General features: G+C 39.2%; 1 protein-coding gene across 32 annotated transcripts in view; it reads right to left on the minus strand.

Annotated features, from left to right (window-relative positions):
* ERC1 (ELKS/RAB6-interacting/CAST family member 1) overlaps nt 1–26,565 on the minus strand; it is a 272,013-nt gene that overhangs the window by 151,114 nt on the left and 94,334 nt on the right. For all 32 annotated transcript variants that reach the window (XR_008710256.1, XR_008710258.1, XM_055567813.1 and 29 more), the window contains 4 exons: nt 17,490–17,627; nt 15,833–15,973; nt 14,787–14,927; nt 12,807–13,000 (listed from right to left, as the gene is read on the minus strand). Coding sequence is in view for 30 of the 32 variants with exons in the window: in XM_055567813.1 (XP_055423788.1) it covers nt 12,807–13,000; nt 14,787–14,927; nt 15,833–15,973; nt 17,490–17,627 (614 nt within the window). In the remaining 2 variants the exon portion in view is untranslated. The remainder of the gene's footprint in view (nt 1–12,806; nt 13,001–14,786; nt 14,928–15,832; nt 15,974–17,489; nt 17,628–26,565) is intronic.

A 26,565-nucleotide genomic window follows, 5' to 3' on the forward strand; every position in this document is an offset into this window, starting at 1 on the left:
GCCACACTCAGTGTGACTGCAGCATAAAGTCGGACCAGCAGAACAAAGAAAAAGGAAGCCGAAAGTAAACAAAGGCCTGTTTCCTGCTGAGCAAGGAAGCTGCAGTTCATCCTAAGTGTGAAAGACTTAAGGAAGGGAAATGATACAATCAGATTTCCAAACTTCTGGAAACAAATCGAAGCAGGATGATGATAGTAGGGAGGATGCAACAATTAGAAAAATCCACTCAACTGTGCCCAAAAGTTGCATCAATAAACTGAACTAATAATGAGAAGCCACCATGGTTTGTATCTAATTAACATCCTTTGAAATCAGGTAATGAGAGCCTGTGGCACGTTCTCTCACACTCATTGCTTAATCTCCAAATTAGATCACCGTGGTTTGTTAGATAAAGATGTTCAGGCAAATTCATATTCCAGATAAATGGCAAATAATATTCTAGTTAAGAATATCTCAATATTCATTGGATATATTAATACAAAAAATTTATTCATTCTATCTCTGAAATTCAATTTTAACTGGACATCTCAAATTTTTATTTGCTAAATCCAGCACCCCTACAGGAACTCAAATCGTGACTAAATGAAAATTAGTCTTTCCTCCCTTCTCTACTGGATTCACCAGCTTTATCTCACCCACAGAACACCACGTAGGTATCTACAACTGCGATCTAGAAAAACAACGTTTACCACGTCTCAATGTGGGATGGCGTGAAACTCAACTCTTTTCAGTGGAAGACTTTGGTGGATCAGCACAGGTCTGTGTTCACACACTTATTTCTACCAATGAATCATTCAAAACAGTAAGACTATGTTATTTAACTTTTATTACATAATAAAATAGGGACTCTGGGCTTAACACAGTAGGAAGCATCCCCTAGATTGCAAACATTTGAAGAGAGGTCTGCAGAGGTCACGGCTAAATAAAGCATGAGTAATAATATTGAGCCCAATCTGTTTAGATCTAAGAGTGACAGAGATGACATTTACAGGCTTCACTTTCTTGATGTCTTGCCTTTAGCTGAAGCTGCTGTTATACAATAAAAAGTAAAGATGAATTGTGGACTGAATCCTATCTTTTCGTCAATACATGGAATCTGTTCTTTGTATTCATTCTCTGGGGTTAACGTCCCTGAACAGGAACTAAACAGATGTGTATCTAAGGATTCCGAGTGTGAACCTTCAGTCGTCATCACTCTAAATAAAATCTTTCTGCTCTGTACTTGAATGGAAAGGTGGACAGAGGAGGGCAGGGTAGGACAAGAGAGGAAGAGCAGAAACAAACAAACCCATTCAAACTGGAAAAGCTTAGCGGAGACACAAAAATACAAACACTGCAGGTAACTGTCACTATTAACACAAAACAGGCTAAAGCAAACGGTGGAGGGTTAAGCATCTTGCCCAAAGTCATATAATAGAGTTATCTAAACATCCAGTCCATCAATAAATTAGACTCTTTTGATGACCTATTCAACTGGACTTAACAAAACCGTAATTAAAATGCCTCTAAGTAGAATAAAAAAAATACTGCATTAAATTCCACTCTGAAGTGAAAAGAGGGTTTTTAATATACTATACAGCCAAAACGATCCTTGCCACTGGAAGAACAAAGCTTGTTGCATTTTTCATTACTTGGAGAAAACTTCTTTAGGAATAAGTATAGTTTAATGGCTTTTACCACTAAATAAAAATGAACAGCTAACAATACTATAATTAACATAACTTGTAACTCAGAGAATTATGTCTACACCAATGACTTCCATGGAAAAAATCTTCTGGAGCCTTTCATAACTGTTTGTTTAGTAACATTTAGATCAAAATATGCAAAAGACAAAATGTGGGACAAAGCAATAAAACTTCCCAGTACAAATATGAGCATACTTAAAGCTTAATTTAGAAAGTCCTCACACACAAAGCAAAAACCTTCATGATATTTTTCTACTAAAGCTGACTTGTGTTCAGACTTGGAATTACTTACGTGGTACCCTAACTGATTTACTACAATGTGGAGAAAATGTTTAAAGTAGAAAATTGGAAAATCACTTTTCAAATGCGGCATTTGTGCTTGCTACTTTTATTGCAAACACTTAGGATTTCTTCTGTAATGAAAACGGTTTATTCACGGAGAGTTCCGTAAAAATGTTTCCAAAAAAAAATTTTTTTTTTTTTTTTTTTTTAACAAACTCATCATACTAACAAAGCTGCTTATTTTTAAAAAGAGTCAAAGGTGGTTAACAAGTCTTTGGTGGTTAACAAGTCAAGTGACAGATAACTTAGGTGAAAAAGGGAATTTTTTTACAGAACATTAAGAAATGTGTAAAAGACAAAAAGCAAAATAGGCTAAAAACTGTCAAGGAGGTGCTAAGAAAGCTTCCAGAAAATAATGTCACATAAACTATAGAAGCACAGTTTCAAATAGAAGGGAGATGGTCACTAACCTAACCTAACCTAACAGACAGGTTTTAGACGGGTCCAAGACAAACACGGCTACTCAATCTGGCAAAGGGTACGTCACTGAGGAAGCTTTAGCCTGGCAATGAGAGAAGATCCCAAATTATACTGCTCTGGAAAATGAACGGGAAGTGTGACTGTGGAGGCATAGAGCATAAATGATTCTTTCAGAAGCTGTGCAAATGGGAAAGAAAAAGTAAAAGGTAAAAGTAAGATCCTGTGGTGAACTGAAACCAAGGGAAAGATGAAGGAACGCTTGCTCACACGTCTCCTTAAGGGTAGGGAAGACTAGATTATGCTTTATGTTTGGGAGTCTGTGGGAAGGAAAGAAGAGAAACAAAGGAAATGAGGAGGAGGAAGAGGAGGATTCAATTTATGGAACAAGGTTTTGAAAACTGGTCAGAGGGAAGGAGCGAATAGGAAGTTTAGCCTCAGAACAGAGCTGGGACGTCAGTACCTCTGACAAAAGCAAGGGAGGACGAGCAAAGACAGACCTTCTGAGACTGCTGCTGTGCAGAGAGAAAGTAGAGGATGGTGTAAGGCTGACTGAAGAACCCCTGCATGAATCAGATTCCTATAAGTAATTACAAAACAAAGATTTTATTTTATTAACAAACTCATCATACCCTAAACAAACTGTTTATTTTTAAAAAAGAGTCAAAGGTAAGAGGACTTTTTCAAAAATATCGTTAAGTCTTGAGAATAAATATCAGGGAACAGAAAAGGGAAAGAGAACCTTTTTCCCAAAAAAAGCCTCAACTTCATCTTACTACCTGTAACAAAAAGTTCAGACCTGAAAAATAGAGCCTGAAAATATCATTACAGAAGAAACAAGGCTTCCTTCCTCATCTTCCGCACACGTACAACTCTGCAGTGGGCTCTACTTTGTACTTGCTATCAATCCCGACAGGAATCAAGGGCACAGTATGGTGGGATCTGGGACCAAACAGGACTCTGAGAAAAAAGCAACAATGAGTGATCAAAAACAGCTCCATTTACTGACTGCTCAGCCTGTGCCAGATGCTGCTCCAAGGGCTATTTGTATTCACTCATTCAACATTCACAACAGCCCTTCAGATCAGAGAGAACTACCCCAACTTTACAGATGGGAAAATGACAGTGAGAAAAGTACCTAAGAACCTTTGAGCAGTATGGGACCCCAGAGCTCAGATTAATTCCTAGGCTAGAGTGTGTATCATATGAGAAGCCCTGAGGCTGAAATGAGAATATCTGGCTTCAAATCTAAGGACTACCACCAACTAGGCAGCTGACCCTAGATGTAGAAATCACGTTCCCTAGTCTCAGATCCTCATCAGAATAATGATCTGACCTATGTAATCCATATGCTGTTTGTGAGAATCAGAGACAAGTGCTTTTATAGACAGCAAACATATTAGAAAACCACTGCTAGGAGAAAGGTAAAAAGGCTGAATGCCAAGGAATTGATGCTTTTGAACTGTGGTGCTGGAGAAGACTCTTGAGAGTCCCCAGACTGCAAAGAGATCAAACCAGTCAATCCTCAAGGAAATCAACCCTGAATATTCATTGGAAGGACTGATGCTCAAGTTGAAGCTCCAATACTTTGGTAACCTGATGCGAAGAGCGGACTCACTGGAAAGACCATGATGCTGGGAAAGATTGAGGGCAGGAGAAGTGGGTGACAGAGGATGACATGGTTGGATGACACAATCGACTCAATGGCCATGAGTTTCAGCAAACTTTGGGAGATAGTGAAGGACAGGGAAGCCTGGTGTGCTGCCGTCCATGGAGTCGCAAGGAGTTGGGCACGACTGAGTGACTGAACACCAAGGTAAAATGCAGGTGGTATTAACAATATCATTTCCTGAACCTGATCAGAAATTCTCATACCATGATTTTACAGTGCCGTGGCTCACAGGCAGAATAAAAAACTTTTAAAATGAAGACTTATGATTGTTTTCTGCCAGCTTCTCTTACTAATTCACTTAGTAATGAAGATGGTTGAGTTACTTAATGGGCTCTGTAATTGTGTTACTCACCTGCAAAGTGGAAATCGCAAACCTTGCTACACGACTGCTGGGAAAATCAACGGAAATAAAACCTGTGAAGCTTCCACCACAAGCCCCTGACACATGAACAGCAGCACCGGTGGCTGTTTCTGTTGCCAGCATTCAGCAGTCACAAAACAACCCCCAAACTGAAAGGGTATGCGAGGGTCTGTGCAGTGAAATCACTCCAAGGCTCTTACACACATCTAGACTGGGGCCCCTCTCCCTCCCGCATCCATGCTGCACTTCACCTGCTAGTGTAAGAGCCACAACGTCTCTGATGAAGCTGTAACAAAGTTAAAGCAGTATCTTCACCTCCTCACTCCCCCAGTGACCACTTTTCCCCTTCATTTCTCTCTCAGTCAAAACCTGGTCGGTCTGATTCTTGCTCTCTGACCACTCTCACGACCTTGAACGGTAGAACTGTAATGCCACTCTTCCAATCAATCTAACGCTCATGACATTTTCTACACTCATACCTGAATTTCTAGACATCTTGTTCCTGGGGTAACTTTTGAGTTCAAGACAATGTCAATATACAATGTTTTGTTACATATCTTTGCTTTAGGACAAGCATACTGACCTTGAGGTGAGACTGAAGGAAACGGCAAATCCAGGAAGGAAATGGGAAAGAGAAAAGTTAGAAAGTGTTAATGAGGGCAGTATTCAGAATTCGCATAATTCACAGACACAGAGGAAACATACAGCACAGGATTAGAGAAAGGAACACAGACACACCGATTCGGCACAGACACCAAAAGTGAGTAAATTCAGACTTTCAACAAGTATATTTTCATATTTGATTACACCATTGTACCTTAACGTAAGTTTCTAAAGGGATGAATTTTGTCTAAAATTTACCATTTCCTGGGGCAGGAAAAAGAAAAAATAATTTCTCAAACACAAAGAAAAAGAAGGGAAGGCCAGCTGTCGTTCCCCTTCCTGTTTGAGTATTAATAGCCACCTGTGACCTAATGACGTTAGTCAGCTTGGGTTTATACACACCGTCTTAGAACTGACAACTCCTTTACCTACCCCCGCCCATTTCTTAGACCCAACTTATCTCGGAGAAAAGCAGAAAAACACGGAAATGATTCTGAAGAATACAGAACTCTCATTCATTTGGAAAATTTGACATAATTTTCTCAAATGTGAAAATAATGTTTTGCTAATTACACCCATTATGTCTCACTCCAAATCTATCAAATCTGTCTCCAAATGGTGCAATCTAACAGCAATAATGAAGAAGAAGATGTGGCTCTACAAATACCAGTTCGTTTCTGATACTGCTCAGCAGACAGAGATCCAAAGTAGTCGTGCTTCGTATTCCTTACCAAGCACAAACCCCTGAGGTTCATTATTGCTTTCATATTCATAATAACAGGCAGCTTTCCCTTTTTAACAATTAATCAGTTTCACTGAAAGTGGTCTTCCAAACACTTAAGACTCCTAAGAGCCAGGGCCATCCAGCTTGTCATCAGGACTGAAATTTTACTTCAAGAATCTAAAACCAGAGGTTTATTTCTTGAGTGCCAGCACCATTTCAACTTGTGCTTTAATGTTTTCTAACATTTCAATACTAAAATGAGTTTTTTAAAAACTCATTGTTAAAATAATGGAAAGGCAAGGATAAAATTATGATTTCCATTATATAATAGAAAAACAGAAAAACAAAAAATGAAAACAAAATTCCTCGCAACCACACGGCAAGTACACGGTGGATCCCAGAGAGGAATGCAGGTCTGCAGACACACCTCCTGGGTGTACTTTTATCTCTTCTCTGATGCTTACAGGTTCTTGAAAGGAATCTATAAAAATCCATGGATCTCTAGCAGAATGCAGACAATGTTCAAAGTCCAAGTGAGGTCAATCATTTATCTACATGACTGTTCCCAACGATCTTTTTTATTTTTGTTGGTTATGACAGATTAAGTTAGAATAATTTTAAATCAACAATGACACTCACTGAGATCTCATACAGATGCAAGGCTTTATATGAAACATGGGGAAATCCCTGAAAAAAAAATTAAGTTTATTCTTGACAAGAGTGAGCAACTTTAAGGATCTTTTTACCTATTTTATAGTTCAGGAGTCATAGTTTATGTTGGCATAACTTTTAGCTCTTGGGAAATAAATTTAGGAGGAAAAAAATCTGCATATAGAGTAACTATATACAATTCTAATGTTTACATTTTAAAGTGTAACACCAAAATTTCTATCAAGACTGTAATAAATTATAAGGTGCTGTGCCCACAAGAAACTGTGGAAAGATGGTGTAGCAGAATTGACTATGTAATTAAGCTGTGTAATTTATTCTTCTTTTAAATGAAAATCAGTGAAATTCATCGAGGAGAGGAAGAAGAAAGCAGGCTGAAGCAAGCAGGATCAGATAAAGAACAGTCATCTCCAGTTACGACACTCAAAGCATCTTGCTTTTCCTCTTTCATTTTTTAAAAACACCATCCATTCTCCTTCAAGAAAGAACACACAACCACCATGCTCATTTTCCTTCTTTTCCAACTACATCAAGACCCGACACTGTCCTTCATGGACCAAAGACACACAACTGCAGACTTTAAGGAAATTCTTTCAGGAATCTTTTCCCTCATGAATTGTATGCTAATTTATGCCAATCTACATACAGCTTAATTTCCTTATGGGAGATTTCTGAAGACATTAAGCTGCATGATCAATTCAGAAATTCAGAAAACATATTTACAAATATGAAGACTAAAGATGTAGGTTTATATTTCCAGATTACACTGTGCCACAGAGGCCTGAATACACTGTGATACCAAAATAAATCACAAACATGAAACCCACTTTCTCAAAGAAAATGTCAAAAAATTTTAGGTCAGCCTAAACAAAAAAACTTTCAGGATGCAGTTACAAAAGTCAAATACCTAATTCTAACAATAAACACATTCCTTTGGCTACATACATTTAAAATGGAATATATGAGAAAATAATGTTGATTTGGAAATACTTTCTTTCATTCCCACACTCACTGAAACAATTTTATTCACTCTCATTGTAGACATTTTCAATTCACCAAAGAGAGAAGATGCACCAGTATGATTAAGAAATAAAAAATATATACCAATTAAATCATGCCATTATGTATGTATGTATTATGTACATCTATATACGTACATAATACACACATATATGTACATATTTAATACATGTGTGTATTGAACATGTATCCCAGTTTCAGAGATACTAAAATATAAAAATAAAACTTAGAATTGGTATTTTATTGTGACAGAAGAGTTTATCTACACGTTTCTTTAACGTGAAGCAAGAAAAGTAACCCTACTGAATTATATTAAATAAGACTATTTAATGCATATGGGTTTACTTATATTTTTACAGAAAAAAAGTGTATGTGCAATGGTAAACATATTACAAACATATACAAGAAATGAACATAAGAATATTTTCGATATAACAAACAGGGAATAAGACTAGTATCCATTTAATGAAAGGTCTGAATGTGCAGGGAATGGGAAGATAAAATGTGGGATGATTAGAGAGGGAAATGAGAAAGGAGCCACATCTCTATGTTTTAACATACATCTTCAATGGGCCCTGAACAATGTACAGTCCTTGGAGAGATTGAGAGAGATACTATCAGAAAAGCATAGAAGAAGGAAAGAAATTATTATCTAAGGGAGGTCAGTAAAGCTTCCCCTCCAAAAAAAGATAACAGTTACAAAGGGTCAGATTCCCACAAATGAATAAGGGGAAAGAAAATTTTAGTCCATTTTCATTACATGAAATTCAAATACTAGTAGGTTTTAAAAGCAAATAAAAAAACCACAAAAGGCCACATCCTCAAGCCACAAGGTTTAAGGGTGGCATGATGGGAAAACAACACCATTCTCTGTGTTCAAGCTCAGTTCATCATGTTGATCTTGATCTACAGAAATACAGACTCTTCTCACCAAAATGAGGTTTAAACTTACTGCTTCGGCCATTTAGACTGTTAATTTGAGGGGCTACCTTGAGCCTGAACTCTGAGCAAACAGGAAACACTCTTGCTTTAAAAAAAAAAATCAAGGGGCTTTTCTGGTGGTCCAGTAGTTAAAATTTCACCTTCCAATGTTGGGGATGCAGGGTTGTTCCCTCTCCCTGCCAGGGAGCTAAGACCCCACATGCCTCACGGCCAAAAAACCAAAACAGAAGCAATAGTGTAACAAATTCAATAAAGACTAAAACAATAATAAAAATTTTTAAAAAATCAAGTAGCTCCAAATCTTATGAACAGATCATGTATCAATTTTTTTTAATAAAGCCAGTTGTTTATAAATCAGAATGTATTAACAGTTCCCTTAGAAACGTTATAAACACAAGTACTCTTGCTAGCCCACAAAATCTAATTTTAATCATGATGCAAAAGCCTAGAATTAATAATAGTTCTAGATGAGGTCTGGAAAAGACGGCAAAGGAAATAAAATTAACCATCACAAATAGAAAAACTAAGTTTCCTCCTAACAGTTAAACTACTTACAAGCCTGGCCCAAAAGGAGTGAGTGAGTGAGTGAGTGTGTGTGTGTAAATAACACACCACCAATCCCTGGTTCTCTTGTCTTTGTCAGAACAGTTACAGCAACAGTACACTATCTTGCCTTTTCCTCTCCATTTTACATCTCGATGTACACTAAAGTTCTAGGACCTAAAATGAGCAGTCTAGGATCCAAAATAACCTACTAACCTTCCATCTAAACATCCCCTCAAGCCATTATCATTTAATATTGGCCACAAAAATTAAAAGACTAGACTTGAGTCCAAAGTTCAACAAGAAGCCTTTTCTATAGTAATGTTGTACCCTGCATAACACTATCAATCTCCAGGTTTGTTTTTATTATTTTCTTACCTAAACTGATCTAGGCAGACTACCCAGAATCACCAGGTGGATGACTTTCTGGAAGTGTCAACCTGGATAGGCTACAGCACCCCATTAATTTAATCCAACACTAATCTAGATGTTGCTATGAAAGTATTTTACAAATATAATTAAAGCCTATAATCCATTTAAGTAAAAGAGATTACCCCAGATAATCAAAGTGGGCATATCTGAATCCTCTGGAAGGCCCTAAAAGCAGGCTTCCCAAGCAAAGAGGAGAAATTCTGCCTATAGACCACAGTATGGACCAGGCTATTCTGCGGGTGGTCTGCTCCTCCTGACAGCTTTCCTGTACAGGTCTTAGACTCGCTTAGCCAACTGCTGACAATCACACTAGACAATTCCTTGTAATAAATCAGATATATATATGTATATATCTTGCTGGTGGTTTAGTCGCTCAGTCGTGTCTGACTCTTTGTGACCCTATGGACTATAGCCCACCAGGCCCCTTTGTCCATGGAATTCTCCAGGCAAGAATACTGGAGTGGGTTGCCGTTTCCTTCTCCAGGTGATCTTCCCCACCCAGGGACTGAATCTGGGTCTCTTGCACTGAAGGCGGATTCTTTACCAGCTGAGCCACCAGAGAAGCCCATATGTACCTTATATAAATAAATGTAAGTATCTCTTCTACCGGTTCTGCCTCTTTGGTTGAATTCCAACTGATACACAGCATAGGACAGAATATAAATTTAGAAACAGAACTGCTTAGATTTAATTGGGAAAAATATTTTATATCTGCAGATGTATGGGCAGGCTTACTTAATCCTCAGTAGCTCAAGACACCGGTACAACACTAAATCATCTGCCAGAAGCTCCTGTTGTTTTGTAAGAGCAGTGAAAGGGGCTATTTATTTCCTCAAGACCACAAAGAATATGTCTGGGAATTCTTTATGAGTTAATCTAAACCTTTTAATGTTAGAGAATCTTATATAAGTACTAGGAAATTTTAAAAGAATAATAAGATTTTTCTTTAGGCCAATGATTGTAACAGCATGTGTTCATTTTTGCACTTAGCAGGTTGCTGAATGCCCTGTAAAAATGCGTCCACTTCCCAAACGAATTGGCATTTGGCATCACAGCCGCACCAGCTAAGAGGCTACTCCTTAACGGGCACTCCAGCAAAATAACCACCACACAAACGACGGGCTTTGAACCAAGAATGAGACAATTACAACCAGCAATATCTGAACCTTACCAGAGAGGACACATACTTAATCCACAAGTGGTGGACCTAAGAGGTACTGTTCAGCTGGACATACAACTGGCTGGTCTTTATTTCTGATCAAGCAGATTCCCCGGCAAGCCCCCAGAGGCAGCAGAGTGGCAGCAGCAACTCCTCAAGTCCAGAACTGTCACCTTACTCGACACTCACTTTCCCAAGAAGTCCCAAACCAAGCCCCCCGATGATGCAGGGATGGAAGCCTGGCGTGGAAGGCACAAAGGGCGGGAGACTGCCATCCTGAGGGACGCGGACGCAGAGTCCAATCCCCAGTGCAGCAGGACCAGGGTAAGACAGATCAAGAGAATGGTGAAGAGGCTCAAATGACAGATGACAGGGAGACAGACACCCACACACAGGACACAGCGGAAACGGCAACACGAGAAGCCAAACTGTTAGTAAGACAGCGGGAGCCGAACACATGCACTAAATCTGGGAACAAAAGGCAGAAAGTAGTTTCAATCGTCTTTCATTCCTGTCTTGAACTGTGCTGCTCAGTAAACAAATTACAAAGCCAGGAGCAACTGAGTTTTTTAGGACTGTATCTTTTCTTGGTAGCTAAAAAATTATGTGTCAAATCTTAAAACAAGATTATGACACTGCATGACCCGAGGACAAAACTCTATAGTATATTCTGTGGGAAGAGCAGATCATTAACAACTCTCTCCCAAAATGTGAAAAATGCAGTGACTAATAAAAGCTATTTGGTGTGCTCTGCATATAAGACAAAGATTTAATCCTGTTTCTCACTCTCACTGAAATCACATTCTCTCCCAAATCAGTACTGGGTCCAAAAATGAATTGAAACATTTTTCAAGGACACTATCTTGAATAGCCAGTGATAATTTCAATGTATAATTCTAATAAAAAAAAAATCAAGCAAAATAAAAGTTTATCAAGAAATTTCTTTTCTGAAATACTGAAATACATTTAGTGGATTTAGTGGAAAGTCATTATCCATATAAAGTACTGCATTTTAAAATCTATGAAGATGAAGTACTGCTGTTGATTTCAGGCTGATACAATGGCAAAGAGAGGCATGTCCTAGCCCAAGTATGCAAGGGGTGTGCATTTCCGTTTGGGGGGTAAAGATGCAGTGCAGACATGGAAGAAGACACACAAATGTATAAAATCTAATCTTGAGACTCTGATAATTTATTAATTCTGACTTAAAGAACGTTATCCACCCATTTTCTCTGGACTTACTATCAAAATAAGAAGAAACAAATGAGTACGTGATCAGCTCATGTTATTCATACTTTCAACTTTAGTGAAGAAGAACCGTGAGGGTTGGACTTTAGTTTCTTGAAAATCAAAATCCTACAGGTACAGAACAAAAGGAAAAAACAACTTCCAGGGGAAAATATCAAGTCTACCCATAACCCTAAAATTTAAAACTGAATAAACTACTTATGAAAGTAGTCTATTACCTCTTGACATTCAAGAGCACAAAAATATTAAAACAGGCTCAAGGGAGCCTCAGGATTAGTGAGTTCATGCTGTCCTGCTAGTCTCTCTTTTCAGAATACAGTAATTAGCATAGCTCTATTGGAAGAACTATTTCTATGCGCTTGTGAATTTGTTAAATACATGGTGTAAAGGAAGAGGCCAAGAGGCATATGCTTTATCTTTTGTACAAAATACTCTAACAAGAGAAAAAAAAAGGCAAAGAAAACTCCCAGAGAGCGGTCTGGCTGGCTCTGTTCAAATAGAGGTCACTTTCAAGTAGTCAAAGGTAGAGCTCAGCAAACACATCCATGTCTCACAAACTGTCCTCAAAATGTCTCTCCTTCTAACCTTGACCTGCTTTAACAGCTTGCTTCTCCACAGCACAGAGTCTAAACATTCACGGCCTAAAAGACCATCGGCTCAGAAAAAGGCCTGTATGAACTAAAACATGCTAGTTGCTTGAACTTGAGGCTCATTTGCTCCTGAAATAGATAAAATAAAGGGAGACTTTCTATGTCCAATCAATGATACGGAAGTCCACAGCTTTCCCATCTACTCCCACTCTGTGCGGCCTTTTAGAGACTCACACTAACTTAGAATAAAATGGAGGCAATGAAGACACCAGGCACTCAGGAATGTAAATTTGGAGTGGCAGATATATTGGAAAAACATGATCCCAAACTACATAGTTTTAAGACCATCCTTCACCCTTCCTAACACAGTGAGTCCCTGTTGAGCCTCCCTCTCCTTACCTTTCCAACTCAGCAATCTTCTTATCTTTGTCATTCTTCTCATTTTCCACCTCCTTTAAGATTTCCAAGAGGCGGTCAACTTCCGCCTGGGCCTTGCTGGATTCATCTTTGTACCTGGCAATCTCTCTCTCCAGCTGCTGTATTCGATCACTCATCTCGGGACTGGCTCTGGCTTCCAATGTTGCCTCATGTGCCTACAAAGAAAATATCCAAATTCTATGAGACATGCATACAGTGGCAATGGACAAACCAAGTCCCCAGAAGCCACCTATACTCCAGTGTAAACAGGACATTAGCAAATCCCTATTGCTAGTCTTTAATTTACAAGGTTTTGCTCTGCTTAAATATTACACAGACAAAACATTCATAATACACAGAGAAATAATTATATTAGAATCTGAACAAATTAGTTATTTAAAATAGTACACCTCTGAAACCTAAACAGCGTATTAAAAACCAGAGACATTGCTTTGCTGACAAAGGTCCGCACAGTCAAAGCTATGGTTTTCCCAGGAGTCAGGTACGGATGTGAGAACTGCACCATAAAGAAGGCTGAGTGCTGAAGAATTTCAACAATGAGCACAGCCTTTTGAATAAATATAAACACCAACCTTACACCAGTTATGGTGTTCAGCAAAAAGAAAATACGCCAATACTAGTTCCTGTAAACCTACAAATTAACTACAAAGTAAATCAAACAAGGGAAAACATGAAAAGAAAAGCAGCAATGGTAGAAAAACAACTAATAAATCAAAGAAGGGGGAAATCACCAACTCCTCTATGCAAAGATAACTTTAATTTTTCTTATGAACCTAAACACAAAGTGTAAGAGATCATCAGATATAACCAGCTGTAGAACTACCATGATAACAAGGAGATTAAAAGTGAACAAACAGAAAATGTGGGATTGTCATACACAGGTGAGTTTGGATTATTAGTGAACAACAATTACCACTCTTGATAGTTACTGTTCAGTTTTATAATCCTGAATACATCTAACAGTTTTACCATCAATATTCTGGTATTAAATAGAAAATTATCTCCACGTGTTTAGTGAGGGGGGAAGTTAATTATCAAGTCTGAATTAGTTAATCTAAAAAAAAAAAAAAAAAGGGATTTTTCTTCTTATTTAAAAGTAACTCTAAAATAATGGCTTTTCTTCTTTTCCTTAGCTTAAAAATATGACTTTATTTTTGGCATATCCTAAAAAATGACTCATTATGAGTTTCATGCTGAATACACCCAATATATGGAAAGAGTGAGTGAGTGAAAGTCGCTCAGTTATGTCCAACTCTTTGAGACCCCATGGACTGCAGCCTGCCAGACTCCTCTGTCCATGGGACTCTCCAGGCAAGAATACTGGAGTGGGTTGCCATTTCCCCCTCCAGGGGATCTTCCCAACCCAGGGATTAAACCCAGGTCTCCCACATTGCAGGCGGATTATAGAAAAAGACCACCACCCAAAGTGTCAACACCAGGCTTGACCCCCCTTTCATCAGTAATCATATGAAATGGACCCAGTTAATCAGAGTTGATAACTCAGAGATAATAAATATGCAAGTGGTTTGAAAACTACAAATGGCTGTATAAACATTACAGAAGAATAAGTCAATGAAATGGATAGTAAGTATCCCTACCATATTCTAATATTCACCATATGGGTGATTATCACTGTAAAATTATCTCTTTCCAGGAAGCCTAAAGCTAACGGGAGAAAAATATCAACTGAGATTTTTACACTGTGGTCTTTTACATTTCTTTCTCTATAAAGGAGCTGCATATTTGAATCTTACTCTGAATTATAAATTTTCTAAGAGTTTGAGGACTCTAAGGAGTAAAGATATTAATGCTGCAAGAATTAATCAAGGTATAAATAGTATTATTACTCCATTTGTAAGTTATTCCATCCAAATACTATAAAGTTTTCTACTATGTTCTTATTTAAAAGCAGAGCAAGAAAATGGATCAATATTCTTTAACCTTTTTCAACTGTGATTCCATCTTCAGACACTCCTCCTTCTTCTGCTCCAAAGCAATTTCTAGAGTCTTAAGCCGTGAGTCCTTTTTCAGTCCTGAGGAAGCCAGGGACGAGGCGTGTTCTTTCAGATCCAAGAGTGAAGCCTAAAAGAAGCAACGCATATCTAGAATAAACACTATTTATTAACCAAATGGAGATCTTAATTTTATTTTCCTGGTGGTTTCTAGTTTCTTTCCATTACCATATACTGACATATTTCCAAGAACACGAAATACAAAACAGCAGCATTACCTCTGGCTTTCAAGTCCTAACTGAAACAAAATGAATCCCCAAGAAAGGCCAACTGAATATTCAGTGACTTAAGGAGTTCTAGCAATACATATCCATTCTCACAAAATAAATGGAAGCAGGTCAAGCTCTGTGGATGTAAGCAGTCAGCCTTAGTGGCTACACTGATTTTTCTCTTTTAGAAGAAATATTCTATTAGAAACTTCAATTTCTATACATTTTCCTAAAGGTATTAGAAAGAAAACCCTGAGAATGTCCCTAAAGCTCATGATTATCTGATCATGAGGCATTAGGCACTTCTGCTGTTCAGGTGGCATACACGAGGTTCTCCAGAAATAAGATGGAAATATATGAAAGCACTTATCTGGTCAAGAGTTGGGTAAGGTCTCCCTGCTGGTGTTGAGGTGATCCCTAAGAGTGGCTGGAAACAGACTCCTCCTAGTGCATATTCCCTCCATCTGTCACCTTTCTTACCACTGGCACAATAATTCTCCAAATGTACCTGGAGAAGTTCTATTATTTTGGAATCTACAAAGTGTCATTAACAAGTAAGAAACCAACTCCTAATAGCTGGAAGAGGCAGGAGGTAAGGCTTAGGAAATGAATCATTCCATCTAAGCTTCCTGAAACAGCCTTGGCTCTAAGAAGAGTCTGTAAACCTTCCATCAGACCCTTTTCTGCACGCGTTATGTCCACACCGACAACATACACACAGGGCACTGACTAAGCAGATCACGCATCCGCGGGGGGTGATCCCGACCTCTTTCTCTGAGAGGTCGCCCTGCAGCACGCTGACTTTCTCTTTCAGGTCTTTAAGGTCTTTCTTGTAGTTGTCGATTTCCTCCTGCTTTTCCCGCTCATCTCGGTCGCGCTGCTCCTTCAAGCGTTCAATCGTCCGCTCCTGTTAAGAGAGGACATCAGTGCACAGAAAATTCCTTTCTGCCTCTACCTCATGACTACAATTCAGTTCTGAGCTCATGCAGTTTCACACTTCCATTCTCCACTTAAAAAAGACAGTGATAGGTCATTAATAATTTACTTTTTAAAGAGTTCATCCTTCCTGCCTATCTTGCTGTAACATACATCTGGCTTTGTTCTTTTGATTCCCTTAGGTTTCTTTCCCAATAATCTTAATTAGTATTAGATACCACTAAAGTATTCTTTCGAATAATCTTGTTTATTCAATTCCCAAGTAACAAAAAACTTGCATGTATATATACCCTAAGTACCAAATATTTCTTCTCTATATATAACTCACATGTTGCTACAAAGCAATGGAAACAATTCCCACACCAAAGAGGAGGAGGTTGGAGAGATTATGATTTGTTGAGCTTAAAGCATCAAGAAAGATAAAGAAAAAAGAAACCATTAAAACTTCTGTCAACAGATACTCAGGAAGTTTGAAAGCTGAAGCAATTTAAGTATATTTCTGGGTATTATTTCTGAATAGATTTGGGGATCAAGCCATGATCCCTGGGCAGGCAGCTTGAAGCATTCTGCATCCAAGAGGCTTAAGGAACAGTAACTGTACTCCTTAAATTAAAAGAAAAAAATTCCAATTAAAATGCCCCACCAAGAGTCTTTAAACCTTTTCCAAGACATTAACACTTGTCACACCGGGCTACTTCTTTATTTACTCAATCATACCTGAAAAAACTAGGTTTGCTCACAAGGCAAAATGAAATGGCAAGGCCACAACTTGAAAAACAGCAAGTACATTGTATTAAAAACTAAAGCCCGTGAAGACAAGAGGTCCCAATGTGGCCCAGTGAGAGGACCAATGATGCTCCTCAATGGTCAGTGTCTGACATGCCCACTTGACAATTCCAGCTGATCATACAAACCCAAGGGGCGCTCCTGAGAGAGCAGCACTGACACACTACACTACCAGGCGTGATGCAGACAGCTCGCGGGAAGCTGCTGTGCAGCACGGGGAGCTCAGCTCGCGCGCTGCGCTGACCCAGGGGGCGGGTGGGGAGTGGGGATGGTGGGCGCGCGAGGAGGCTCAAGGGGGAGGAAGTATACGTATACATTTAGCTCATTCACTCTGTTGCACAGCAGAAACTAATACAACACTGTAAAGCAATTATACTCCAATCGTATAATTAAAATATTATTCAAATAAAAAAAGTTTGTCTTCAGAAGACAGTCAAAAGGTAGCACATGGCTGATTCTCTAGAAACTTTAGCCCCTGCCCTCCAGTATGGACTCCACCCTGCCCAGCAACAGATGCTTAAACCACCAACAATAAAATGGATCTTCTTTCCCTCACACTATCAGCAGTAGGGGCGGCTCTTCTCCCTTCTGCCAAAATGACTTCCTCTGTCTTCTCCACCTGTCTCATGACCCGAGTGACTTCTGGATTCACGAGGAGACAGACAAAGCGTGTGTGTGAGGAATCTGGGCTGGTCACCCACCTTCTCGGCAAGGGCCTCCTCCAGAGTGGTCAAGGCGGTGTCGGTGTTGGTGGTGTCCGCCTGCAAGGACTTGACTCGCTCCTTCAAGCTGCTCATCTGCTTTTCCTTATCTCTAAGCTGCTCTTGGAGGTTTTCAATCTGAGTTGTGAATAAAAATCATTTTAAGTTGGAAACAGACAGGTCAGGGTTGTTTGTGAGTGTGTGTTCTGTAGAAATAATTTAATCCTAAGGGTTTTAGAATTTCATGCAAACCTTTAAGCTGAGAATTTATAGCTGAGAAAGAGAAATCACACACATTGGCAGGGGGGCGGGGAGTTAATGGGCACACATGTAGAGTCATGACTCTCTCAAGAAGTAACTAGGGAGGAAAAGACCGCACATACAGGGATGGGGAGAAGGAGACCTAAAGAGAAGAGCCAAGAGCAGTAACTGGATTACTCCCCAGCAATGGTGTGGATGCCCAGAGGGACTCCTCTAAAAAGTGCTGGAGGAGGACAAGGAATGGACCAGCGGGACAGTAAGAAAAACAAACCAGCATGTAAAGGAGCAACTGTTCTTAAGTGATAGTGTTCAAGTTAGATTTTTATATCACCTTTTATCTAAACAGCAAGGATTTTCAATGAAATTTATTATTGTAGTTACTCATTCTTTCATACACACTTACACGATTCATTTAATTGAAATAAGTAGTGCTGGATTCTCTACTATAAGCCAGGTATGGGTGACACAAAGAGAAGTGAACAGATCCATTTCCATTAGAAGATGGAAAGAGGACTTTCTGAAGCTGAACCCAGGACATGGACATGGGTAGACAGACGGGAACTATGAGGGACTTTTAAGCAAAGAAATGGTCTGGTCAAGTTCTTTGTTTCACACTGATTAGTTCTGATGGCTGTGGAGAAGATATCTAAGGGGACTTACGTAGAGACATGACAACAATTAGAGGAGACTGTGTCAATGCAGGTAACAGAGCTTGGAAACTAAATGAGCTAAGAGAGATGGAAAAGACAGGATGGGCTTGTGAAAGTGTGGAAACAGCATGTTATCAGTAAGGAGACAAATGTAGGTACAGTGAAAAAACAGTAAGAAAAGATATGGAGGAACTCAGATGTTCTTGATAAGCTAAAGGAAAATAATAAATAAGGCGACTCCTAAAACTCATAAACGTCATTCTTTTGTTCAGCATATATTTGCACTCCTGCTACAGGACAGGCACTTTTCCAGGTGTTGAGAATTAATTAAAACAGACAACCCCGTCCTCAAAGAGCTTACATCCTACCTACATGGTAGACAGTGGATGAATAAATAAAATGAACACAGTACTCAGGACAGCAGGTAAGTCCTATAGAGAAAAATGAAGCAGGAGAATACAATTGTCATGTGTTCTTAAACTAGCTGGTTAATCTCACACAGCTTTCAAAAAGCAACATGTCTTACCCTCATGAACAAGATGACCACAGTCTACACTCCTCCATACATGAACATATTACATTTACACACATACACACTGCATTCTTTTGTCTATCTACACTTTTATCACATTTATCTCCATTAGTCCATCTATCTATACACTATAATGTTCATCTCCAACCATCATCATTCATTTCATGCACATCTCCACAAGTAGACTGAATCCGACTTCTCCACCCCAGTTTTATACCTTCATATCTGGCACATGTCATGTCCATGATAAATCTGGCTCATTAATCAGTAAATAATATATAATCTTGGACTTTTATAAACTGTATTTAGGCATACACATAAACTTTTGCCAAGAAAGGTACTACAAAAGAATCCTAGATCCAACCTTAAAATAATTTCCTACATTAATCAACTTAATACTGTATTATAAGCTCTTTAAGGGTCTGCCTCCTTCCAAAGGGGGAAGAAAAGCAAAGGTCCCTCTCTAGAATCAATGAGAATTTCATAGCAGAAGAAATAAGCTAAGCAAAAAAGATTCGGTGAATTAGGTGAACTTATGCGAAGAGTTGACTCATTGGAAAAGACTCTGATGCTGGGAGGGATTGGGGGCAGGAGAAGGGGACGACAGAGGATGAGATGGCTGGATGGCATCACTGACTCGATGGACGTGAGTCTGGGTGAACTCCGGGAGTTGGTGATGGACAGGGAGGCCTGGCGTGCTGCGATTCATGGGGTCGCAAAGAGTAGGACACGACTAAGCAACTGATCTGATCTGATCAACAGGAGACCATGAATACTGTAAAGCTTGGATTTTTACTCTTTAACAAGGAAATAATCCTACAGGTCAACCATTGAAACTGGTTCCAGCCTTTTCAATGCCAATAAAGTCTAAAGCCTACTGTCTGAGAAAAGAATATCACGTATGAAGAAGTATTAGTTCCCCTTAGTTTAATCAGACCCTCCTACTGGAATCTCATACGGATCAATATTTAGGTAAACCCACAACCTCTAAAGAGTTTTGCCACTTAAAAATCTAGCACACCATAAACACACAGAATGCAATGCCCTAGTGTTTACATGTTTAACCAGCTGTGCACCTAATTCTAGTTGCTAACATATAAACCCTACTCAAATAAAAAGATACGATCATGGTGTGGATTAGACTTTCTTACCAAGAAAGAGCAGTACAACAGCTTTTCTTACAAAATAAAATTTCCCAAAACCAACCAAGTTTTACGTATAAGAAAACAAGAGGTCTCTTTTATGAGCCTGCCTAATATACAAACAGCCCTTACATGCGAAATAAGGATAAGTACCCTTCGTTCTCCTCCATTATCAACATCTAAGAAATTAAAATGTTAACTGTTAACAACTTCACTTGTATAATTTATATGTAGTCCAACTATTAAAGGAATCCATTTATTCTCTGCTGGTAAAAACAAACAAACAAAAAAAAACCCTTTCCTGATATACTCGGGTATAGAAGCTGCTAAACTAGGTAAAATCCCCTTTAACAAGTTCCCCCTAAGCTGCTTTCTTATTCAATCACTCAGCTGTCTAAACAGATTGTTGAGTTGGAGGGAAGGAAAAGGATGGCTATTCTTGGACTCCTATTTAGTTCTAAAGAGCAGAAATAAACATTCCATAGTGAGAGGAACTGACAAAATGAAAAAAGGGCAGTGGTCACTAAAACTGCCTTCTTTGGGCAAATTGCCATCAGTGAGGAAGACGTGAAACAGACTTGAAATAGATGCAGATATGTGCAAACTAGCTGCATAGGCATTAAACAAACTCCCTCCTGTGCGGGAGGAGGGTGTATACAAAACATTTTTAGTTATCCAGCAGTGGGATGGACAATAGTTAATCCTACTAAGAACTCCTCTTATATATCATCGCTTTGTTTGTTGTTGTTTAGTTGCTAAGTCCTGTCTGACTCTTTGTGACCCCATGGACTGTATGTAGCCTGCCAGGCTCCCCAGTCCAGGGAACTCTGTAGGCGAGAATACTGGAGTGGGTAGCCATGCCCTTCTATGGGGGATCTTCTCGACCCAGGGATCAAACCCAGGTCTCAAGCACTGCAGGCAGATTCTTTACTGTCTTAGCACCAGGGAAGCTGTGGACCTGATGATTAATGGAAAGGTCCAGTTAGGTAATACAAACAGCCTAATATCATAGGAAAGAACTAACAATGAAGAATTCAAGACGGAAATACTTTTAAAATAATTATTTAGAGAAAAAAGACATTTTCCTTAAAATGATCCCTCTAATTAGAGTATATCCCTGGTAACTGGGCTGGAAAGAAAAGAGAAATAATATAACTATTACACTACACAGAGCCTTTCTTTTCCTTATACAATTTTTATTTTACAAAGAGAGAGGAAAATTGATGGAGGAAGAAGAAGACTGATGTCGAATGCAGGCCGCACGTAAATCCATCGATCTGCACAGCAGCTCCATATTGGCACAGATTTCTTAACATCTTTTGTTTTGGTTTTTATCAGCATTTCCAGTTGTCAGAAACTATCATGTTTCAACATGGGTGATTTATTCCTACTCAAGTGGAACTGATTACTCTGCCAGGCCCTAATCACTGAGCAAAGGTAGAGGAGACTTTCTATAGGTTGTAGTACTAAGGACAAGAAATCCCCCAATACTTCTCGCAGCCACCTACCTACTCTGAACATCATTTGAAGGAAAAGAATTTTTCAATGATGCCTCCACCCTTATTCTAAGCAGTCATCAGTGTCAAATTTATTGTGTGAAGTAGGTTCAGGAATCTTAGGCTCTTCCTTTATTTTTTTAATCATGTATCTACTTGGTGCTCTTCTCAGACATTAATTATCAGCATATCCTGGGTTTATTCTAATTATCCTTCTGTACCTGTATTTACTAGGTTTCCGTGGTAGCTCAGTGGTAAAGAATCCCCCTGCCAATGCAGGAGATGCAGTTTCAATCCCTGGGTTGGGAAGATCCCCTGCAGTAGGAAATGGTAACCTACTCCAATATTCCTGCCTGGAGAATTCCATGGACAGAGGAGCCTGGTGGGCTACAGTTCATGGAGTTGCGAAGAGTCAGACACAACTGAGCAACTGAGCACATGAACACAGGAACCCTTGTATCCCAACTTGTTTGTTTCACAAATTCTGGGTATTTTGAAGCAAGAGTTCAATGATGACCTAAAGGTATGTCTCACATTCCAGTCCACACAAATGAGCCATGGGCATTTTTACATGAAGAGCACCAACTGCTTTCATAAGAAAAGTTAAAAACCATTAATTGGTGGCATTCTATTCAAATACCCACAATACTGTCTACAACGAATAGTCACTTCACTTAGAACTGCCTGCTTAGCTGCTGTGTCAGAGTCTGGTCTGGCTGGGATGCTGGGAGGACAGAACGACAGGAATAGCAGGTCCTCACTATACGCAGCCAAAACCCAAGAACCTCATCAAATTTAGGGAATTTTCCTTGGTCAACTTGAATGATTTTTCTAAGCTGAAAAACCCCTGTAGGAAAATAAAAAGTGTTAGGAGATAAAAGTAAGGAGGTCTAGCAATCACAGGAAGATGAAACAGATAAAGAACAAAATACTTGTCTGATGCTAGAAGCTATTTTCTGGTGAGGGTACACATCGGTGTGGCAGAGAGAAGGAAGGGCACAGACAGTGATTTCATCAAAGTCTGATTTCATATTAACTTCTTCAGGCGGTTAATTATTTCAGCTTCTCAACTAGAGTTGACAGGCACCTAGGCATCTATCCAAATAGGGATTCCCACAGGTGAGAAGGCAATGCAAGTTAATTCATGTCAAATAAGAAGCAGTTTTAAGCAGAATATTAACTGTGCTTTGAAACTTTGATCAAGCGTTGTTGTTGTTTTTTTTCAAATCCTTTATCCCTTTCCAGATACCTATCTATGTCTTTATACGCTGACTAGTTCCTCCTACAAGGTCTCCTGAGAGACTACTGAGAATAACCTTTGTCTCGAAAGGGACCTGACCCTTTCATATTGACTTGTCAATTACCATTTTTCAAGCTTAAAATGTGTGTTCAGTCAAAACAGAATTCAGGACACTGCAAGAATCTGAGGATATTAATATGGCACACGATCAACCGAAAAAGGACACATTCCATAAATCCTCAAATTATTTACTAAGCTGCTCAAAAGTCCAAAGAAATGATGTTTTAATAAGGGTCAAAATTCCTTCTATGCTGTACAAAGCATTACAGCATAAGCCTCTGAATGGTTCTTATTTACATTATGCCTTAGCCATTGAAAATACAGAATTTATCCAAAGGCCACATTCTCTCAGGTCTGCCCTTAGTGCCTCCACAATAACGCTGGTAGAACAGGGCTCCATATTTCCCCAGGTGAAAAATACAAAGCTCTTTAAAAACATATCCACTCTTATCCCAGGAATGCAAGACTGATTCAACATACTAAAATCAATCAACAGAACAGTCAGACACGACTGAGCACACACATAGATGCTGCTGACAAAAACGAAGTTAAATCAGACTTTGCAAGTTCAACCATCTACCCTCCTTAAAGTTTTACTTGAAAAGGTGAAGGGGGAAAAAAGTTACATAAGCAAAGTAAATCCACATGGAGCACACTCCCCAGCAGAAATACCACCGTCAATCAGACTTCATTGACTATGTATTGTTTTTTCAATAAAATACTGCAAGAATTTAGCTATATATATTTTCCACTGAGAAAAAAAAATTAATTTTTTAAAAAAATAAGTAAAAGAAAGAAAAGGGAAATCCTAATGCCTAAGTATATTAAGCTTTCAACTTAAATGCAATTAGGGCCTGACCTTGTCCTCTTCTAACTTAGCTAATAGCTTGTGACTTTAAAACAATATTTAGAAAACACTGCAAGTAATTCTTATTAAAAATCATTCTTGCTGTTTAGTCACTGAGTTGTGTCCGACTCTTTTGTGACCCCGTGGACTGTAGCCCCTGCAGGCTCCTGTGTCCATGGAATTTCCCAGCCAAGAATACTGGAGTGGGTTGCCATTTCCTTCTCCAGGGGATCTTTCCAACCCAGGGATGGGACCCGCATCTCCTGCATTGGCAGGTGGATTCTTCACCACTGAGCCACCAGGGGAGCCCTTGTTAAAGACAAGGCAGCACAATTTTTAAAATATTAATTTTCCCAGAATAAATTAGTAAATGTTGTTTTCAATGATAAAACATATCTTCTCATTTTATGATATGGAAAAACTGAAAAAACTAACATAGTCTTAAGACTCCACAGAAAACAAAGTATATAAAGAACCTGTTCTTCCTGACTTCCTACTGAAAACAAAGTAACAGGAGACTTAAAGAACCAATCTAGAACCAAGAAAGGGGAAACCTTCTAATTCTATGCATCAGTAGCTTTCCGCTACTGTTAGATCTGAATGCTAAACACTTGACACTCAGGACACTGGAGATGCAGGCCAGGCAAAAGAAACAGACATTACAGAGACAGGAGAGATGATAACACCTGCGTCAGCAAATTAAACTTCAAGCTCCATTACCATTTACAATTCATCAAGCAAGGGGCGGTACAATTTTAACACACATTCTGAATGCAGCTCAGATTCAAATGCTCAGTTACATTTTCCAGGTCAGTGGTTTATTATAAAAATAAGAGATCTACTGTAACACAAAACTACTTTAAACCATCGGGGAGAGCCCTGCAAAGAAGGGGCCGATGCTAATCCCGTTGTACAGCATGCCTGGCCATCTGCTATTGTCTCATTTCACTCTCGGAGCACAAGGCTATCACCATGCATACAAATACATTCATTGCCTAGAAAGCTAGAGATGGTGGGCGGGCAGGGATGGCCCAGTTTAGTTCAGCCACTCAGTCGTGTCCAACTCTTTGTGACTCCATGGACTGCAGCACGTCAGGCTTCCCTTTCCATCACCAATCCCCAGAACTTGCTCAAACTCATGTCCATTAGGTTAGTGATGCCATCCAGCCATCTCATCCTCTGTTGTCCCCTTCTCCTCCTGCCTTCATCTTTCCCAGCATCAGGGTCTTTTCAAATGAGTCAGTTCTTTGCATCAGGTGGTCAAAGTACTGGAGTTTCAGCTTCAGCATTAATCCTTCCAATGAATATTCAGGACTGATTTCCTTTAGGATGAACGGGCTGGATATCCTTGCAGTCCAAGGGACTCTCAAGAGTCTTCTCCAACACCACAGTTCAAAAGCATCAATTCTTCGGCACTCAGTTTTCTCTGTAGTCCAACTCTCACATTCATACATGACTACTGGAAAAATCATAGCTTTGACTAGATGGACCTTTGTTGGCAAAGTAACGTCTCTGCTTTTTAATACGCTCTCTAGGTTGGTCACAGCTTTTCTTCCAAGGAGTAAGCGTCTTTTAATTTCATGGCTGCAGTCACCATCTGCAGTGATTCATTCTGGAGCCTAAGAATTTAAAGTCTCTCACTGTTTCCATTGTTTCCCCATCTATTTGCCATGAAGTGATGGGATCGGATGCCATGATCTTAGTTTTCTGAATGTTGAGTTTTAAACCAACTTTTACACTCTCTTCTTTCACTTTCATCAAGAGGCTCTTTAGTTCCTTGCTTTCTGCCATAAGGGTGGTATCATCTGCCTATCTGATGTTATTTCTCTCAGCAATCTTGATTCCAGCTTGTGCTTCATCCAGCCTGGCATTTCACATGATGTACTCTGCATAGAAGTTAAATAAATAAGCAGGGTGACAATATACAGCCTTGACATACTCCTTTCCCAATTTGGAACCAGTCCATTATTCCATGGCCAATTCTAACTTGCTTCCTGACCTGCATACAGATTTCTCGGAGGCAGGTAAGGTGGACTTGTATTCCCATCTCCTACAGAATTTTCCAGTTTGTTGTGATCCACACAGTCAAAGGCTTTGGCATAGTCAAGAAAGCAGAAGCAGATGCTTTTTCTGGAACTCTTGCTTTTTCGATGATCCAGTGGATATTGGCAATTTGATCTCTGGTTCCTCTGCCTTTTCTAAAACCAGCTTGAATATCTGGAAGTTCTTGGTCCATGTACTGTTGAAGCCTGGCTTAGAGAATTTTGAGCATTACTTTGTTATCGTGTGAGATGAGTGCAATTGTGTGGTAGTCTGAACATGCTTTGGCATTGCCTTTCTTTGGGATTGGAATGAAAACTGACCTTTTCCAGTCCTGCGGCCACTGTTGAGTTTTCCCAATTTGCTGGCATATTGAGTGCAGTGCTTTAATAGCATCATCTTTTAGGATCTGAAATAGCTCAACTGGAATTCCATCACCTCCACTAGCTTTGTTCATAGTGATGCTTCCTAAGGCCCACTTGACTTCGAATTCCAGGATGTCTAGCTTTAGGTGAATGATCACACCATGGTGAATATCTGGGTCATGAAGATCTTTTTTTGTATTGTTCTTCTGTGTATTCCTGGAGAATATACTGGAGAAGGGAATGGCAAACCACTTCAGTATTCCTGCTTTGAGAACTCAATGAACAGGGATGGTCCAGACAGAGCCCAAACTGGTCCAGAATGTGGGATAATCCAGCCATTACCACAGCTGCTACTATTCTCAAAAAACAAAGTTTAACGCATATTTAATAGGCCAAAGTAATACATTATTTCCTGGTATTCTCCTTAAATATTAAAATAGCTA

This window comes from Bubalus kerabau, chromosome 1 (assembly GCF_029407905.1).
Source record: "Bubalus kerabau isolate K-KA32 ecotype Philippines breed swamp buffalo chromosome 1, PCC_UOA_SB_1v2, whole genome shotgun sequence".
Lineage (NCBI taxonomy): Eukaryota > Metazoa > Chordata > Mammalia > Artiodactyla > Bovidae > Bubalus > Bubalus kerabau.